General features: G+C 45.0%; 1 protein-coding gene across 1 annotated transcript in view; it reads left to right on the top strand.

Moving 5' to 3' along the window:
- stau2 (staufen double-stranded RNA binding protein 2) overlaps positions 1-21,168 on the top strand; it is a 332,589-nt gene that overhangs the window by 137,018 nt on the left and 174,403 nt on the right. The window contains 1 exon segment of the mRNA XM_064949687.1: positions 1,307-1,364. Coding sequence (XP_064805759.1) covers positions 1,307-1,364 — 58 coding nt within the window.

The following is a 21,168-nucleotide window of genomic DNA, read 5'->3' on the forward strand; positions in this document are numbered from 1 at the left end:
CAGTCAACACACAGATCTTCTCTGTGTAACTCAGTCAGTCAACACACAGTCTTATCTGTGTAACTCAGTCAACACACAGATCATCTCTATGTAACTCAGTCAGTCAACACACAGATATTCTCTGTGAAACTCAGTCAACACACATATCTTCTCTGTGTAACTCAGTCAGTCAACACACAGATCTTCTCTGTGTACCTCAGGCAACACACATATCTTCTCTGTGTAACTCAGTCAGTCAACACACAGATCTTCTCTGTGTAACTCAGTCAACACACATATCTTCTCTGTGTAACTCAGTCAGTCAACACACAGATCTTCTCTGTGTAACTCAGTCAACACACAGATCTTCTCTGTGTAACTCAGTCACTCAACACACAAATCTTCTCTGTGTAACTCAGTCAGTCAACACACATATATTCTCTGTGTAACTCAGTCAACACACAGATCTTCTCTGTGTAACTCAGTCAGTCAACACACATATCTTCTCTGTGTAACTCAGTCAACACACAGATCTTCTCTGTGTAACTCAGTCAGTCAACACACAGATCTTCTCTGTGTAACTCAGTCAACACACAGATCTTCTCTGTGTAACTCAGTCACTCAACACACAAATCTTCTCTGTGTAACTCAGTCAGTCAACACACATATCTTATCTGTGTACCTCAGTCAACACACAGATCTTCTCTGTGTAACTCAGTCAGTCAACACACAGATCTTCTCTGTGTAACTCAGTCAACACACAGATCTTCTCTGTGTAACTCAGTCAGTCAACACACAGATCTTCTCTGTGTAACTCAGTCAGTCAACACACAGATCATCTCTGTGTAACTCAGTCAGTCAACACACAGATCTTCTCTGTGTAACTCAGTCAGTCAACACACATATCTTCTCTGTGTAACTCAGTCAGTCAACACACAGATCACCTCTGTGTAACTCAGTCAGTCAACACACAGATCATCTTGACTTAATTTGTCTGTATCTGGTTACAGAAGTCCCATCTCCAGACCAGTGTAACTTGACAACCACACAGGGCCTCAGACACACACAGATACATAACACAGATAAATTAAACCATTCAATTGAAGGTAAAGTGGACACTCACATCACCCCCTACGTCAGTATTTGGCTATAAGACAGACGGTTAGTTAGTCCAGCGTTTTTTCTTAGTAGTGGGAAGGAACTTGCCTGACATGCGTGCAAAAGCTTTTTGTTAAATCCCGTCTTCCTCCTCTCCTTTCTCTCAATGCTTACATCTCTCTTTTCCCTCCAACTCTCTCTCCTCTCTTCGTCTGACGTGGCTCTACAGATGGACGACAAAGGCTGGAACGGACAAAACACGTCTTTTAACGAAACTACGACTAGCAGTGAGTATCCTGCCCTTCATTCCCCCTCTCCCTCCTCCTTGCAGGTGGTTTAGTCTCAGTGATGGCCCTCTGTTTAATCTCAGTGACTGGACAATGGGGGAGTGACTGTCAGCTCAATGTGCAGTGTGTCTGTGTGGGGAGCCTGCAAATACAGCTCTATTCATCCAGGGCTTATAGACCTGCCTGGTGAGGAGCTGTCTCTCCCTGGAGGCCTGCCTGGTGAGGAGCTGCCTCTCCCTGGAGGCCTGCCTGGTGAGGAGCTGCCTCTCCCTGGGGGCCTGCCTGGTGAGGAGCTGCCTCTCCCCGGAGGCCTGCCTGGTGAGGAGCTGCCTCTCCCCGGGGGCCTGCCTGGTGCGGAGCTGCCTCTCCCCGGAGGCCTGCCTGGTGAGGAGCTGTCTCTCCCTGGAGGCCTGCCTGGTGAGGAGCTGCCTCTCCCTGGAGGCCTGCCTGGTGAGGAGCTGTCTCTCCCTGGAGGCCTGCCTGGTGAGGAGCTGCCTCTCCCTGGGGGCCTGCCTGGTGAGGAGCTGCCTCTCCCTGGAGGCCTGCCTGGTGAGGAGCTGCCTCTCCCTGGGGGCCTGCCTGGTGAGGAGCTGCCTCTCCCTGGGAAGTCCCCCTCCCCACCCACAGTCTTCCTGTGCATAGATATACCCCTTCACTCACGATTAAGAGACACACACACATTTAAATCCTCACACACACACACACACATGCAAATGAAGTAACAGTCTGAATGTGTGTGATCAGTGTTGGGCCTTTAGAATAGTTGTGTGGTTGTGTTAGTATGTAAATATGTATCCGATAATATATTTGTTGGGTAATTGAATGCCTGTGTTCTGTATTACTCCTGACTAATGGAGGCTCTGGGCAGTAGGACGACTAGCTGTCGTTACTCCTGACTAATGGAGGCTCTGGGCAGTAGGACGACTAGCTGTCGTTACTCCTGAATAATGGAGGCTCTGGGCAGTAGGACGACTAGCTGTCGTTACTCCTGAATAATGGAGGCTCTGGGCAGTAGGACGACTAGCTGTCGTTACTCCTGACTAATGGAGACTCTGGGCAGTAGGACGACTAGCTGTCGTTACTCCTGAATAATGGAGGCTCTGGGCAGTAGGACGACTAGCTGTCGTTACTCCTGACTAATGGAGGCTCTGGGCAGTAGGACGACTAGCTGTCGTTACTCCTGAATAATGGAGGCTCTGGGCAGTAGGACGACTAGCTGTCGTTACTCCTGACTAATGGAGGCTCTGGGCAGTAGGACGACTAGCTGTCGTTACTCCTGACTAATGGAGGCTCTGGGCAGTAGGACGACTAGCTGTCGTTACTCCTGACTAATGGAGGCTCTGGGCAGTAGGACGACTAGCTGTCGTTACTCCTGACTAATGGAGGCTCTGGGCAGTAGGACGACTAGCTGTCGTTACTCCTGACTAATGGAGGCTCTGGGCAGTAGGACGACTAGCTGTCATTACTCCTGACTAATGGAGGCTCTGGGCAGTCTGGGACGACTAGCTGTCGTTACTCCTGACTAATGGAGGCTCTGGGCAGTAGGACGACTAGCTGTCGTTACTCCTGACTAATGGAGGCTCTGGGCAGTAGGACGACTAGCTGTCGTTACTCCTGACTAATGGAGGCTCTGGGCAGTAGGACGACTAGCTGTCGTTACTCCTGAATAATGGAGGCTCTGGGCAGTAGGACGACTAGCTGTCGTTACTCCTGACTAATGGAGGCTCTGGGCAGTAGGACGACTAGCTGTCGTTACTCCTGACTAATGGAGGCTCTGGGCAGTAGGACGACTAGCTGTCGTTACTCCTGACTAATGGAGGCTCTGGGCAGTAGGACGACTAGCTGTCGTTACTCCTGACTAATGGAGGCTCTGGGCAGTAGGACGACTAGCTGTCGTTACTCCTGACTAATGGAGGCTCTGGGCAGTAGGACGACTAGCTGTCGTTACTCCTGACTAATGGAGACTCTGGGCAGTAGGACGACTAGCTGTCGTTACTCCTGACTAATGGAGGCTCTGGGCTGGTAGGACGACTAGCTGTCGTTACTCCTGACTAATGGAGGCTCTGGGCAGTAGGACGACTAGCTGTCGTTACTCCTGACTAATGGAGACTCTGGGCAGACTAATAGGACGACTAGCTGTCGTTACTCCTGACTAATGGAGGCTCTGGGCAGTAGGACGACTAGCTGTCGTTACTCCTGACTAATGGAGGCTCTGGGCAGTAGGACGACTAGCTGTCGTTACTCCTGACTAATGGAGGCTCTGGGCAGTAGGACGACTAGCTGTCGTTACTCCTGACTAATGGAGGCTCTGGGCAGTAGGACGACTAGCTGTCGTTACTCCTGACTAATGGAGGCTCTGGGCAGTAGGACGACTAGCTGTCGTTACTCCTGACTAATGGAGGCTCTGGGCAGTAGGACGACTAGCTGTCGTTACTCCTGACTAATGGAGGCTCTGGGCAGTAGGACGACTAGCTGTCGTATTACTCCTGACTAATGGAGGCTCTGAGGCAGTAGGACGACTAGCTGTCGTTACTCCTGACTAATGGAGGCTCTGGGCAGTAGGACGACTAGCTGTCGTTACTCCTGACTAATGGAGGCTCTGGGCAGTAGGACGACTAGCTGTCGTTACTCCTGACTAATGGAGGCTCTGGGCAGTAGGACGACTAGCTGTCGTTACTCCTGACTAATGGAGGCTCTGGGCAGTAGGACGACTAGCTGTCGTTACTCCTGACTAATGGAGGCTCTGGGCAGTAGGACGACTAGCTGTCGTTACTCCTGACTAATGGAGGCTCTGGGCAGTAGGACGACTAGCTGTCGTTACTCCTGACTAATGGAGGCTCTGGGCAGTAGGACGACTAGCTGTCGTTACTCCTGACTAATGGAGGCTCTGGGCAGTAGGACGACTAGCTGTCGTTACTCCTGACTAATGGAGGCTCTGGGCAGTAGGACGACTAGCTGTCGTTACTCCTGACTAATGGAGGCTCTGGGCAGTAGGACGACTAGCTGTCGTTACTCCTGACTAATGGAGGCTCTGGGCAGTAGGACGACTAGCTGTCGTTACTCCTGACTAATGGAGGCTCTGGGCAGTAGGACGACTAGCTGTCGTTACTCCTGACTAATGGAGGCTCTGGGCAGTAGGACGACTAGCTGTCGTTACTCCTGACTAATGGAGGCTCTGGGCAGTAGGACGACTAGCTGTCGTTACTCCTGACTAATGGAGGCTCTGGGCAGTAGGACGACTAGCTGTCGTTACTCCTGAATAATGGAGGCTCTGGGCAGTAGGACGACTAGCTGTCGTTACTCCTGACTAATGGAGGCTCTGGGCAGTAGGACGACTAGCTGTCGTTACTCCTGACTAATGGAGGCTCTGGGCAGTAGGACGACTAGCTGTCGTTACTCCTGACTAATGGAGGCTCTGGGCAGTAGGACGACTAGCTGTCGTTACTCCTGACTAATGGAGGCTCTGGGCAGTAGGACGACTAGCTGTCGTTACTCCTGACTAATGGAGGCTCTGGGCAGTAGGACGACTAGCTGTCGTTACTCCTGACTAATGGAGGCTCTGGGCAGTAGGACGACTAGCTGTCGTTACTCCTGACTAATGGAGGCTCTGGGCAGTAGGACGACTAGCTGTCGTTACTCCTGACTAATGGAGGCTCTGGGCAGTAGGACGACTAGCTGTCGTTACTCTGACTAATGGAGGCTCTGGGCAGTAGGACGACTAGCTGTCGTTACTCCTGACTAATGGAGGCTCTGGGCAGTAGGACGACTAGCTGTCGTTACTCCTGACTAATGGAGGCTCTGGGCAGTAGGACGACTAGCTGTCGTTACTCCTGACTAATGGAGGCTCTGGGCAGTAGGACGACTAGCTGTCGTTACTCCTGACTAATGGAGGCTCTGGGCAGTAGGACGACTAGCTGTCGTTACTCCTGACTAATGGAGGCTCTGGGCAGTAGGACGACTAGCTGTCGTTACTCCTGACTAATGGAGGCTCTGGGCAGTAGGACGACTAGCTGTCGTTACTCCTGACTAATGGAGGCTCTGGGCAGTAGGACGACTAGCTGTCGTTACTCCTGACTAATGGAGGCTCTGGGCAGTAGGACGACTAGCTGTCGTTACTCCTGACTAATGGAGGCTCTGGGCAGTAGGACGACTAGCTGTCGTTACTCCTGACTAATGGAGGCTCTGGGCAGTAGGACGACTAGCTGTCGTTACTCCTGACTAATGGAGGCTCTGGGCAGTAGGACGACTAGCTGTCGTTACTCCTGACTAATGGAGGCTCTGGGCAGTAGGACGACTAGCTGTCGTTACTCCTGACTAATGGAGGCTCTGGGCAGTAGGACGACTAGCTGTCGTTACTCCTGACTAATGGAGGCTCTGGGCAGTAGGACGACTAGCTGTCGTTACTCCTGACTAATGGAGGCTCTGGGCAGTAGGACGACTAGCTGTCGTTACTCCTGACTAATGGAGGCTCTGGGCAGTAGGACGACTAGCTGTCGTTACTCCTGACTAATGGAGGCTCTGGGCAGTAGGACGACTAGCTGTCGTTACTCCTGACTAATGGAGGCTCTGGGCAGTAGGACGACTAGCTGTCGTTACTCCTGACTAATGGAGGCTCTGGGCAGTAGGACGACTAGCTGTCGTTACTCCTGACTAATGGAGGCTCTGGGCAGTAGGACGACTAGCTGTCGTTACTCCTGACTAATGGAGGCTCTGGGCAGTAGGACGACTAGCTGTCGTTACTCCTGACTAATGGAGGCTCTGGGCAGTAGGACGACTAGCTGTCGTTACTCCTGACTAATGGAGGCTCTGGGCAGTAGGACGACTAGCTGTCGTTACTCCTGATAATGGAGGCTCTGGGCAGTAGGACGACTAGCTGTCGTTACTCCTGACTAATGGAGGCTCTGGGCAGTAGGACGACTAGCTGTCGTTACTCCTGACTAATGGAGGCTCTGGGCAGTAGGACGACTAGCTGTCGTTACTCCTGACTAATGGAGGCTCTGGGCAGTAGGACGACTAGCTGTCGTTACTCCTGACTAATGGAGGCTCTGGGCAGTAGGACGAATCGTTACTCCTGACTAATGGAGGCTCTGGGCAGTAGGACGACTAGCTGTCGTTACTCCTGACTAATGGAGGCTCTGGGCAGTAGGACGACTAGCTGTCGTTACTCCTGACTAATGGAGGCTCTGGGCAGTAGGACGACTAGCTGTCGTTACTCCTGACTAATGGAGGCTCTGGGCAGTAGGACGACTAGCTGTCGTTACTCCTGACTAATGGAGGCTCTGGGTAGTAGGACGACTAGCTGTCGTTACTCCTGAATAATGGAGGCTCTGGGCAGTAGGACGACTAGCTGTCGTTACTCCTGACTAATGGAGGCTCTGGGCAGTAGGACGACTAGCTGTCGTTACTCCTGACTAATGGAGACTCTGGGCAGTAGGACGACTAGCTGTCGTTACTCCTGACTAATGGAGGCTCTGGGCAGTAGGACGACTAGCTGTCGTTACTCCTGACTAATGGAGGCTCTGGGCAGTAGGACGACTAGCTGTCGTTACTCCTGAATAATGGAGGCTCTGGGCAGTAGGACGACTAGCTGTCGTTACTCCTGAATAATGGAGGCTCTGGGCAGTAGGACGACTAGCTGTCGTTACTCCTGAATAATGGAGGCTCTGGGCAGTAGGACGACTAGCTGTCGTTACTCCTGACTAATGGAGGCTCTGGGCAGTAGGACGACTAGCTGTCGTTACTCCTGACTAATGGAGACTCTGGGCAGTAGGACGACTAGCTGTCGTTACTCCTGACTAATGGAGGCTCTGGGCAGTAGGACGACTAGCTGTCGTTACTCCTGAATAATGGAGGCTCTGGGCAGTAGGACGTCTAGCTGTCGTTACTCCTGACTAATGGAGGCTCTGGGCAGTAGGACGACTCAAACTACAGGACAATTAGTCTGTCAGAGGAATGTAACACAGTATTACATTGCAAGTTTACTTATTGTTAATATCAATTAAATGTATTTATAAAGTCATTTTTACGTCCGCTGATGTCACAAAGTGCTGTACAGAAACCCAGCCTAAAACCCCAAACAGCAAGCAATGCAGGTGTAGAAGCACGGTGGCTAGGAAAAACCTCCCTACGAAGGCAGGAACCTAGAGAGGAACCAGGCTCTGAGGGGTGGCCAGTCCTCTTCTTGCTGTGCCGGGTAGAGAGGAACCAGGCTCTGAGGGGTGGCCAGTCCTCTTCTGGCTGTCCCGGGTAGAGAGGAACCAGGCTCTGAGGGGTGGCCAGTCCTCTTCTGGCTGTCCCGGGTAGAGAGGAACCAGGCTCTGAGGGGTGGCCAGTCCTCTTCTTGCTGTGCCGGGTGGAGATTATAACAGAACATGGCCACTAAGGCCAGATTGTTCTTCAAGATGTTCAAAAGTTATAGATGACCAGCAGGGTCAAATAATATTCCCTGAGGTTGTTGAGGGTTCAACAGGTCAGCACCTCAGGAGTAAATGTCAGTTGGCTTTTCATCGCCGAGCATTCAGAGTTTGAATAATACATTATATAATATTATGTCATATGACATTATGTAACATAGCATTATATAATATTATAGAATTTAACAATATGTACTATAATATAATAATATCTAATATAATATAACATTATGTAACGTAGCATTACATTATATTATTATTATAATATAACATTCTGTAATGTTATATAATATTATATAATATAACATTTTGTAATATAACATTACATTATATAATATAACATTGTAATATAACATTATGTAATTTTCTATAACATTTTGTAATATAACATTACATTATATAATATAACATTGTAATATAACATTATGTAATATAACATTATATAATATAACATTTTGTAATATAACATTACATTATATAATATAACATTGTAATATAACATTATGTAATTTTCTATAACATTTTGTAATATAACATTACATTATATAATATAACATTGTAATATAACATTATGTAATTTTCTATAACATTTTGTAATATAACATTACATTATATAATATAACATTGTAATATAACATTATGTAATGTTCTATAACATTTTGTAATATAACATAATGTAATATAACTGAGAAGTCTTGTTGCATACCAACACCAGAGATTTTCACAACAGAAAAAAGTCCAGCAGAACAGTAATCATGTTTCCATCCACAGTTAGTAAAGTCACACCGAATAAATTAATAAAAAATGACGACAGCTGTGATGGAAACAGGATGTTTCGGTAACTGGGGAAACCTACAGATTAAATTTATGCCCTGGACAGCATGCCCCTTTCAAAAAAAATTGAACTAAGAACAGATATAGCCCTTGGTTCACTCCAGACTTGACCAGCACAAAAACATCCTGTGGCGTACAGCATTAGCATCGAATAGTCCCTGCGATATGCTTTCAGGGAAGTCAGGAACCAATACACACAGTCAGTCAGGAAATTTGCATCCTGTAGCACTAATTCCAAAATGTTTTGGGACAGTGTAAAGTCCATGGAGAACAAGAGCACTGCCCACTGCACTGAGGATAGGAAACACTGTCACCACCGATAAATCCACAATAATCGAAAATGTCATTAAGCATTTCTCTACGGCTGGCCATGCTTTCCACCTGGCGACCCCTACCCCGGCCAACAGCTCAGCACCCCCTGCCGGACCTCTGGCAGTCTCTATGGGGGTGCCACAGGGTTCAATTCTCGGACCGACTCTCTTCTCTGTATACATCAATGATGTTGCTCTTAGTGCTGATGGTTCTCTGATACCATACAACACTCCTTCCATGGCCTCCAACTGCTCTTAAACGCTAGTAAAACTAAATGCATGCTCTTCAACCGATCGCTGCCCGCACCCGCCCATCTGACTAGCATCACTACTCTGGATGGTTCTGATTTAGAATATGTGGACCATTACAAATACCTAGGTGTCTGGTTAGACTGTAAACTCTCCTTCTAGACTCACAGTAAGCATCTTCAATCCAAAGTTAAATCTAGAATCTGCTTCCTATTTCACAACAAAGCATCCTTCACTCATGCTGCCAAACATACCGTCGTAAAACTAACTATCTTACTGATCCTTGACTTAGGCGATGTTATTTACAAAATAGCCTCCAACACTCTACTCAGCAAACTGGATGCACAGTGCCATCCGTTTTGTCACCAAAGCCCCATATACCACCCACCACTGCGACCTGTATGCTGTCGTTGGCTAGTCCTCGCTACATATTCATTGCTAAACCCACTGGCTCCAGCGCATCTTTAAATCTTTGCTAGGTAAAGCCCCGCCTTATCTCAGCTCACTGGTCACCATAGCAGCACCCACCCATAGCACGCACTCCAGCAGGTGCATTGCACTGGTCACCCCCAAAGCCAACTCCTCCTTTGGCTGCCTTTCCTTCCAGTTCTCTGTTGCAAATGACTGGAACGAATTGCAAAAAATCACTCAAGTTGGAGACTTATATCTCCCTCTCTAACTTTAAGCATCAGCTGTCAAAGCAGCTCACCGATTGCTGCAGCTGTACACAGCCCATCTGTAAATAGCCCATTCAACCAACTCCCTACCTCATCCCCATATTTATTTATTTTTTTTTATTTTTTTTATTTTTTCTGCTCTTTTGCACACCAGTATTTCAATTTGCACATCCTCATCTGCTCATCTATCACTCCAGTGTAAATTACTAAATTGTAATTACTTCACTACTATTGGCCTATTTATTGCCTTTCCTCCTTAATCCATTTGCACACATATATAGATATAGTATATAGATCATTCCCGTGTGTTATTGACTGTACGTGTGTTATTGTTTTTGTCGCGCTGCTTTGCTTTATCTTGGCCAGATCTCAGTTGTAAATGAGAACTTGTTCTCAACTGGCCTACCTGGTTAAATAAAGGTGAAATTTAAAAAAAATGTAAATTAATTCTACAAGGTGGTGAAAGAGCATGATGCTCCTTTCCAGTAAATATCGAGGGTCTTATTCTGGTGACTCGATCGATGCTCGACTGCCGTTTCACAAAAAAAGTAGCCCTAATAATCTCATTATGTAGGCTAGTCTGCACACCCTATCTGGGAGCTGTTGGCTATAATCTCATTATGTAGGCTAGCCTGCCCACCCTATCTGGGAGCTGTTGTCTATAATCTCATTATGTAGGCTAGTCTGCCCACCCTATCTGGGAGCTGTTGTCTATAATCTCATTATGTAGGCTAGTCTGCCCACCCTATCTGGGAGCTGTTGTCTATAATCTCATTATGTAGGCTAGTCTGCCCACCCTATCTGGGAGCTGTTGTCTATAATCTCATTATGTAGGCTAGCCTGCCCACCCTATCTGGGAGCTGTTGTCTATAATCTCATTATGTAGGCTAGCCTGCCCACCCTATCTGGGAGCTGTTGTCTATAATCTCATTATGTAGGCTAGCCTGCCCACCCTATCTGGTAGCTGTTGGCTATAATCTCATTATGTAGGCTAGCCTGCCCACCCTATCTGGGAGCTGTTGTCTATAATCTCATTATGTAGGCTAGCCTGCCCACCCTATCTGGGAGCTGTTGTCTATAATCTCATTATGTAGGCTAGCCTGCCCATCGTATCTGGGAGCTGTTGTCTATAATCTCATTATGTAGGCTAGCCTGCCCACCCTATCTGGGAGCTGTTGGCTATAATCTCATTATGTAGGCTAGCCTGCCCATCGTATCTGGGAGCTGTTGTCTATAATCTCATTATGTAGGCTAGCCTGCCCACCCTATCTGGGAGCTGTTGTCTATAATCTCATTATGTAGGCTAGCCTGCCCACCCTATCTGGGAGCTGTTGTCTATAATCTCATTATGTAGGCTAGCCTGCCCACCCCATCTGGGAGCTGTTGTCTATAATCTCATTATGTAGGCTAGCCTGCCCATCGTATCTGGGAGCTGTTGTCTATAATCTCATTATGTAGGCTAGCCTGCCCACCCTATCTGGGAGCTGTTGGCTATAATCTCATTATGTAGGCTAGCCTGCCCATCGTATCTGGGCGCTGTTGTCTATAATCTCATTATGTAGGCTAGCCTGCCCACCCATCTGGGAGCTGTTGTCTATAATCTCATTATGTAGGCTAGCCTGCCCACCCTATCTGGGAGCTGTTGGCTAGAGCCCAGGTGCCAAGACCAGAGGAGACACATTTGCTATTTAACGCAACGGTTTTTGTGACTAAATTATTGTTAAACCTGAACATGCGATGAAAACACATTGAACTTTAGATTTTTATTCAATATGATAACGTGTTGGTCATGGAGTTGAAATTAGAGACACTAGAAGTCAACCGATTATTATTCAACGATTAGTGGAGGACCAAAAAAGGCCTATACCGATTAATCGGACGATTCTATTTATTTGTAATAATGACAATTACAACAATACTGAATGAACACTTATTTTAACTTAATATAATAAATCAATAAAATCAATTTAGCCTCAAATAAGTAATGAAACATGTTAAATTTGGTTTAAATAATGCAAAAACAAAGTGTTGGAGAAGAAAGTAAAAGTGCAATATGTGCCATGTAACGTTTATGTTCGTAACGTTTAAGTTCCTTGCTCAGAACATGAGAACATATGAAAGCTGGTGGTTCCTTTTAACATGAGTCTTCAATATTCCCAGGTAAGAAGTTTTAGGTTGTAGTTATTATTGGAATAAAATGACTATTTCTCTCTATACCATTTGTATTTCATATACCTTTGACTATTGGATGTTCTTATAGGCACTTTAGTATTGCCAGTGTAACAGTATAGCTTCCGTCCCTCTCCTCGCCCCTACCTGGGCTCGAACCAGGAACACATCAACAACAGCCACCATCGAAGCATCATTACCCATCACTCCCCAAAAGCAGAGCAAGGGGAATAACTACTTCAAGGTCTCAGAGTGAGTTACGTCACCGATTGAAACGCACGCTAACTAGTTAGCCATTTCACATCAGTTACACCAGCCTAATCTCGGGAGTTGATAGGCTTGAAGTCATAAACAGCGCAATGCTTGAAGCACAGGGAAGAGCTGCTGGCAAAACGCATGAAAGTGCTGTTTGAATGAATGCTTACGAGCCTGCTGCTGCCTACCATCGCTCAGTCAGACTGCTCTATCAAATATCAAATCCTAGACCTTAATTATAACATAATAACACACAGACATACGAGCCTTAGGTCATTAATATGTTCGAATCCAGAAACTATCATTTCGAAAACAAAACGTTTATTCTTTCAGTGAAATACGGAACCGTTCTGTATTTTATCTAATGGGTGGCATCCGTAAGTCTAAATATTCCTGTTACATTGTACAACCTTCAATGTTATGTCATAATTATGTACAATTCTGGCAAATTAATTACGGTCTTTGTTAGGAATAAATGGACTTCACAGAGTTTGCAACGAGCCGGGCGGCCCAAACTGCTGCATATACCCTGAATCTGCTTGCACAGAACACATGAGAAGTGACACAATTTCCCTTGTTAAAAGAAATTCATGTCATCAGTCAATATTAACTAAATATGCAGGTTTAAAAGTATATACTTGTGTATTGATTTTAAAGAAAGGCATTGATGTTTATGGTTAGGTTTGGTGCAACGACAGTGCTAAATCAATGAGAAATTAACAGGCACCGCATCAATTATATGCAACGCAGGTCACGCTAGATAAACTAGTAATATTATCAACCATGTCTAGTTAACTAGTGATTATGATTGATTGTTTTTTTATAAGATAAGTTAAAAAAAAAAATCCCAACTTTATTTAACCTCAGTGTATGTAATCTTCTGACTTCAACTGTAACTGTAGTTCACTGAACCATGGTAAAGCTAATTAACTATAGATCTTTAAACAGCATTTTAATAGTGTGAGGTCAATGAACTGTGTGTGTGTGTGTGTGTGTGTGTGTGTGTGTGTGTGTGTGTGTGTGTGTGTGTGTGTGTGTGTGTGTGTGTGTGTGTGTGTGTGTGTGTGTGTGTGTGTGTGTGTGGTTGAATAGCAGAGGACATTAAACAGACTGTATTTCTGGTTTGAACAGTGTGCTGTTACCCTGACAGATATTAAACATCTTCTACACTTAGTTCACCAAGTGAACAAGAAGACAGAGAGGGGGAGAGAGAGGGGGGGGAGATAGGGAGAGAGAGACGGGAGAGAGAGAGAGGGGGGGGAGAGAGAGGGGGAGATAGGGAGAGAGAGACGGGGAGAGAGAGAGAGGGGGAGAGATTGAGAGAGGGGGAGAGAGGCGGGGGAGGAGAGAGAGAGAGAGACAGAGAGAATAGAATTAGTTCATTTATCTATCCCTTTATGTATTTATCCCCTTAATTTTAGGCACTAAACTATATCAATATATACTACCTTGTGTTTTTACTGGGAAAGGGGGCCTTCAGACAAGTCCTGTGCATCCTATGTCAAACTATTCGGCCTCAACATACGATTTCCGTGAGAAGACGTGATGATGACAAACAGCTGCCACCTTTCAGCGGATGTGAGACGCAGCTCAAACTGATATCGCTAAAACAGACTGATTTTAAGGGGGGAATTTTTCTTATGTTCATTAGATTTCCATGTAGGCTTCAAGATTTATCTTTTATTTTATTTCACGTTTATTTAACCAGGTAGGCCAGTTGAGAACAAGTTCCCTTTATTTAACCAGGTAGGCCAGTTGAGAACAAGTTCCCTTTATTTAACCAGGTGGGCCAGTTGAGAACAAGTTCCCTTTATTTAACCAGGTGGGCAAGTTGAGAACAAGTTCCCTTTATTTAACCAGGTGGGCCAGTTGAGAACAAGTTCCCTTTATTTAACCAGGTAGGCCAGTTGAGAACAAGTTCCCTTTATTTAACCAGGTAGGCCAGTTGAGAACAAGTTCCCTTTATTTAACCAGGTAGGCCAGTTGAGAACAAGTTCCCTTTATTTCACCAGGTGGGCCAGTTGAGAACAAGTTCTCATTTACAATCGCGACCTGGCCAGGATAAAGCAAAGCAGTTCGACATGTACAACAACACAGAGTTACACATGGAGTAAAACAAACATACAGTCAATAGTACAGTATACACAAGTCTATATACGATGTGAGCAAATGAGGTGAGGTAAGGGAGGTAAAGGCAAAAAAAGGCCATGGTGGCAAAGTAAATACAATATAGCAAGTAAAACACTGGAATGGTAGATTTGTGGAAGAATGTGGAAAGTAGAAATAAAAATAATGGGGTGCAAAGGAGCAAAATAAATACATAAATAAAATACAGTAGGGAAAGAGGTAGTTGTTTGGACTAAATTATAGGTGGGCTATGTACAGGTGCAGTAATCTGTGAGCTGCTCTGACAGTTGGTGCTTAAAGCTAGTGAGGGAGATAAGTGTTTCCAGTTTCAGAGATTTTTGTAGTTTGTTCCAGTCATTGGCAGCAGAGAACTGGAAGGAGAGGCGGCCAAAGAAAGAATTGGTTTTGGGGGTGACTAGAGAGATATACCTGCTGGAGCGTGTGCTACAGGTGAGAGATGCTATGGTGACCAGCGAGCTGAGATAAGGGGGGACTTTACCTAGCAGGGTCTTGTAGATGACATGGAGCCAGTGGGTTTGGCGACGAGTATGAAGTGAGGGCCAGCCAACGAGAGCATACAGGTCGCAGTGGTGGGTAGTATATGGGGATTTGGTGACAAAACGGATTGCACTGTGATAGACTGCATCCAATTTGTTGAGTAGGGTATTGGAGGCTATTTTTTTAAATGACATCGCCAAAATCGAGGATTGGTAGGATGGTCAGTTTTACAAGGGTATGTTTGGCAGCATGAGTGAAGGATGCTTTGTTGCGAAATAGGAAGCCAATTCTAGATTTAACTTTGGATTGGAGATGCTTAATGTGAGTCGGGAAGGAGAGTTTACAGTCTAACCAGACACCTAGGTATTTGTAGTTGTCCACGTATTCTAAGTCAGAGCCGTCCAGAGTAGTGATGTTGGACAGGCGGGTAGGTGCGGGTAGTGATCGGTTGAAGAGCATGCATTTAGTTTTACTTGTATTTAAGAGCAATTGGAGGCCACGGAAGGAGAGTTGTATGGCATTGAAGCTTGCCTGGAGGGTTGTTAACACAGTGTCCAAAGAAGGGCCAGAAGTATACAGAATGGTGTTGTCTGCGTAGACGTGGATCAGAGACTCACCAGCAGCAAGAGCGACATCATTGATGTATACAGAGAAGAGAGTCGGTCCAAGAATTGAACCCTGTGGCACCCCCATAGAGACTGCCAGAGGTCCGGACAGCAGCTAGCAGTTGCTAGCTAGCAACTTGCCTTGGCATCTTGCTGCACTCGTATAACAGGTAGTCAGCCTGCCACGCAGTCTCCTCGTGGAGTGCAATGTAAGGCAGGTGGTGTTGGACTAGTAACCGGAAGGTTGCAAAAACGAATGACCGAGCTGACAAGGTAAAAATCTGTCGTTCTGCCCCTGGCCGCCATTGTGAATAAGAGTTGGTTCTTAACTGACTTGCCTAGTTAAATAATAAATAAAATAAATAAAGTTGTTAAAAAATAAATGATAATAAAAAATAAAATACAAATTAAATCAGCCAAATCTTTGTCCAAAAATACAGATTTCCGATTGTTATGAAATCTTGAAATCGGCCTTAATTCATTAATTAATTACAGTATATAGAGTATAATTCCGTTCCGATCAATCGGTGGACCTCTAGTGAAAATGGATGAATGGTTCACAGATCGTAACTGTCGTTTTTCTGTAGAGACGTTAGGGTTAGATTAGGTCAACACACACATTCTCTCTCTCACACACACACACTCTATCGTGTCATTGGTGCTGAAGGAGTTGAACCGCTGCGTGTAATTGGTGCTGAAGGAGTTGAACCGCTGCGTGTCATTGGTGCTGAAGGAGTTGAACCGCTGCGTGTTGTTGGTGCTGAAAGAGTTGAACCGCTGCGTGTCATTGGTGCTGAAGGAGTTGAACCGCTGCGTGTAATTGGTGCTGAAGGAGTTGAACCGCTGCGTGTCATTGGTGCTGAAGGAGTTGAACCGCTGCGTGTCGTTGGTGCTGAAGGAGTTGAACCGCTGCGTGTCATTGGTGCTCAAAGAGTTAAACCGCTGTGTGTCGTTGGTGCTGAAGGAGTTGAACCGCTGCGTGTCATTGGTGCTGAAGGAGTTGAACCGCTGCGTGTCATTGGTGCTGAAGGAGTTGAACCGCTGCGTGTCATTGGTGCTCAAAGAGTTAAACCGCTGTGTGTTAATGCTGAAGGAGTTGAACCGCACGTGTCATTGGTGCTCAAAGAGTTGAACCGCTGCGTGTCATTGGTGCTGAAGGAGTTGAACCGCTGCGTGTCGTTGGTGCTGAAGGAGTTGAACCGCTGCGTGTCATTGGTGCTGAAGGAGTTGAACCGCTGCGTGTGGTTTTGGTCACTGCTCTTTAGCTGAGCGCTGACAGCATGACAGACTACAGCTCCGCTTATTGGCCAAGCCTGTTGCTGCATGGCCCGCTGGGAAATGAGGTTTTTATTATTTAGTGTTAATTATTCCCACAGTTGTCTCTGGGAGCCCAGCCCTTCTCACTCAGTCATAGTTATATATACACACACACAGTGGGGAGAACAAGTATTTGATACACTGCCGATTTTGCAGGTTTTCCAACTTACAAAGCATGTAGAGGTCTGTAATTTTTATCATAGGTACTCATAGGTACACTTCAACTGTGAGAGACGGAATCTAAAACAAAAATCCAGAAAACAAAAATCCAGAAAATCACATTGTACAATTATGAAGTCATTAATTTGCACCTATGATAAAAATTACAGACCTCTACATGCTATCTATGTTAGTAGGAAAACCTGCAAAATTGGCAGTGTATAAAATACTTGTTCTCCCCACTGTGTGTGTGTGTGTGTGTGTGTGTGTGTGTGTGTGTGTGTGTGTGTGTGTGTGTGTGTGTGTGTGTGTGTGTGTGTGTGTGTGTGTGTGTGTGTGTGTGTGTGTGTGTGTGTGTGTGTGTGTGTGTGTGTGTGTGTGTGTGTGTGTGTGTGTGAACTCCCTGAGCCACACAACACCAACTGCTCATGTTATGATGATGATGATGATGATGTGGACTGGCATAAACCTGTTGGTCGATTGTCTGTACACACCACCGCAAACATATACTGTCTATATATACTTTTCTGTAGTTGCGGATCAAACCTGCACAACGGTCCGGAGGAATTTTGGACCATTCCTCTTTACAAAACTGTTTCAGTTCAGCAATATTCTTGGGATGTCTGGTGTGAACTGCTCTCTCGAGGTCACGCCTCAGCATCTCAATCGGGTTGAGGTCAGGACTCTGACTGGGCCACTCCAGAAGGCGTATTTTCTTCTGTTGAAGCCATTCTGTTGTTGATTTACTTCTGTGTTTTGGGTCATTGACCTGTTGCATCACCCAACTGATGGGTGATGTCCAGCTTCAATTGGCGGACAGATAGCCTTACATTCTCCTGCAAAATGTCTTGATTAACGAGGGAAATCTGTCGATGATAGCAAGCTGTCCAGGCCCTGAGGCAGCAAAGCAGCCCCAAACCACGATGCTCCCTCCAACATACTTTACAGTTGGGAGGAGGTTTTGATGTTGGTGTGCTGTGCCTTTTTTTCCTCCCAAAATAATATTTTGTGTTCCTTCCAAACAACTCAACTTTAGGTTTAATCTGTCCACAGAATATTTTGCCAGTAGCTTTGTGGAACATCCAGGTGCACGTTTGAAAACTTCAGATGTGCAGCAATGTTTTTTTTGGACAGCAATGGCTTCTTCCGTGGTGTCCTCCCATGAACACTACTCTTAGAATAGTTTTCTCCATTTATAGACAATTTGTCTTACCGTGGACTGATGAACATCAAGGATTTTAGAGATACTTTTGTAACCCTTTCCAGCTTTATGCAAGTCAACAATTCTTCATCTTAGGTCTTCTGAGATCTGTTTTGTTCGAGGCATGGTTCAACATCAGGCAATGCTTCATGTGAATAGTAAACTCACATTTTGAGAGTGTTTTTTACAGGGCAGGGCAGCTCTAACCAACATCTCCAATCGCGCCTCATTGATTGGACACCAGGTCAGCTGACTCCTGACTCCAATTAGCGTTTGGAGAAGTCATTAGCCGAGGGGGGTTCATAACATTTTTCCAACCTACACTGTGAATGTTTAAATTATGTATTGAACTTCGACAAGACAAATACAATCATTTGTGTGTTATTAGTTTAAGCACACTACGTTTGTCTATTGTTGTGACTTAGATGAAGATCAGATCAAATGTTATGACCAATTTGTGCAGAAATGGGTTCACATACATTTTCTTGCCACTATATGTATATAGGATGGTGTGTATAGAGAGTAGTTATATAGGATGGTGTGTATAGACAGTAGTTATATAGGATGGTGTGTATAGACAGTAGTTATATAGGATGGTGTGTATAGACAGTAGTTATATAGGATGGTGTGTATAGACAGTAGTTATGTAGGATGGTGTGTATAGACAGTATAGACAGTAGTTATATAGGATGGTGTGTATAGACAGTAGTTATATAGGATGGTGTGTATAGACAGTAGTTATATAGGATGGTGTGTATAGACAGTAGTTATATAGGATGGTGTGTATAGACAGTAGTTATATAGGATGGTGTGTATAGACAGTAGTTATATAGGATGGTGTGTATAGACAGTAGTTATATAGGATGGTGTGTATAGACAGTAGTTATATAGGATGGTGTGTATAGACAGTAGTTATGTAGGATGGTGTGTATAGACAGTATAGACAGTAGTTATATAGGATGGTGTGTATAGACAGTAGTTATATAGGATGGTGTGTATAGACAGTAGTTATATAGGATGGTGTGTATAGACAGTAGTTATATAGGATGGTGTGTATAGACAGTATAGACAGTAGTTATATAGGATGGTGTGTATAGACAGTAGTTATATAGGATGGTGTGTATAGAAAGTAGTTACAGTGCCTTGCGAAAGTATTCAGCCCCCTTGAACTTTGCAACCTTTTGCCACATTTCAGGCTTCAAACATAAAGATATAAAACTGTATTTTTTTGTGAAGAATCAGCAACAAGTGGGACACAATCATGAAGTGGAACGACATTTATTGGATATTTCAAACTTTTTTAACAAATCAAAAACTGAAAAATTGGGCGTGCAAAATTATTCAGCCCCCTTAAGTTAATACTTTGTAGCGCCACCTTTTGCTGCGATTACAGCTGTATGTCGCTTGGGGTATGTCTCTATCAGTTTTGCACATCGAGAGACCAAAATTATTTCCCATTCCTCCTTGCAAAACAGCTCGAGCTCAGTGAGGTTGGATGGAGAGCATTTGTGAACAGCAGTTTTCAGTTCTTTCCACAGATTCTCGATTGGATTCAGGTCTGGACTTTGACTTGGCCATTCTAACACCTGGATATGTTTATTTTTGAACCATTCCATTGTAGATTTTGCTTTATGTTTTGGATCATTGTCTTGTTGGAAGACAAATCTCCGTCCCAGTCTCAGGTCTTTTGCAGACTCCATCAGGTTTTCTTCCAGAATGGTCCTGTATTTGGCTCCATCCATCTTCCCATCAATTTTAACCATCTTCCCTGTCCCTGCTGAAGAAAAGCAGGCCCAAACCATGATGCTGCCAACACCATGTTTGACAGTGGGGATGGTGTGTTCAGAGTGATGAGCTGTGTTGCTTTTACGCCAAACATAACGTTTTGCATTGTTGCCAAAAAGTTCAATTTTGGTTTCATCTGACCAGAGCACCTTCTTCCACATGTTTGGTGTGTCTCGCAGGTGGCTTGTGGTAAACTTTAAACAACACTTTTTATGGATATCTTTAAGAAATGGCTTTCTTCTTGCCACTCTTCCATAAAGGCCAGATTTGTGCAATATACGACTGATTGTTGTCCTATGGACAGAGTCTCCCACCTCAGCTGTAGATCTCTGCAGTTCATCCAGAGTGATCATGGGCCTCTTGGCTGCATCTCTGATCAGTCTTCTCCTTGTATGAGCTGAAAGTTTAGAGGGACGGCCAGGTCTTGGTAGATTTGCAGTGGTCTGATACTCCTTCCATTTCAATATTATCGCTTGCACAGTGCTCCTTGGGATGTTTAAAGCTTGGGAAATATTTTTGTATCCAAATCCGGCTTTAAACTTCTTCACAACAGTATCTCGGACCTGCCTGGTGTGTTCCTTGTTCTTCATGATGCTCTCTGCGCTTTTAACGGACCCCTGAGACTATCACAGTGCAGGTGCATTTATACGGAGACTTGATTACACACAGGTGGATTGTATTTATCATCATTAGTCATTTAGGTCAACATTGGATCATTCAGAGATCCTCACTGAACTTCTGGAGAGAGTTTGCTGCACTGAAAGTAAAGGGGCTGAATAATTTTCACGCCCAATTTTTCAGTTTTTGATTTGTTAAAAAAGTTTGAAATATCCAATAAATGTCGTTCCACTTCATGATTGTGTCCCACTTGTTGTTGATTCTTCACAAAAAAATACAGTTTTATATCTTTATGTTTGAAGCCTGAAATGTGGCAAAAGGTTGCAAAGTTCAAGGGGGCCGAATACTTTCGCAAGACACTGTATATAGGATGGTGTGTATAGACAGTATAGACAGTAGTTATATAGGATGGTGTGTATAGACAGTAGTTATATAGGATGATGTGTATAGACAGTAGTTATATAGGATGGTGTGTATAGACATTAGTTATATAGGATGGTGTGTATAGACAGTATAGACAGTAGTTATATAGGATGGTGTGTATAGACAGTAGTTATATAGGATGGTGTGTATAGACAGTAGTTAT

The sequence above is a fragment of the Oncorhynchus masou genome, chromosome 30 (assembly GCF_036934945.1).
Source record: "Oncorhynchus masou masou isolate Uvic2021 chromosome 30, UVic_Omas_1.1, whole genome shotgun sequence".
NCBI lineage: Eukaryota > Metazoa > Chordata > Actinopteri > Salmoniformes > Salmonidae > Oncorhynchus > Oncorhynchus masou.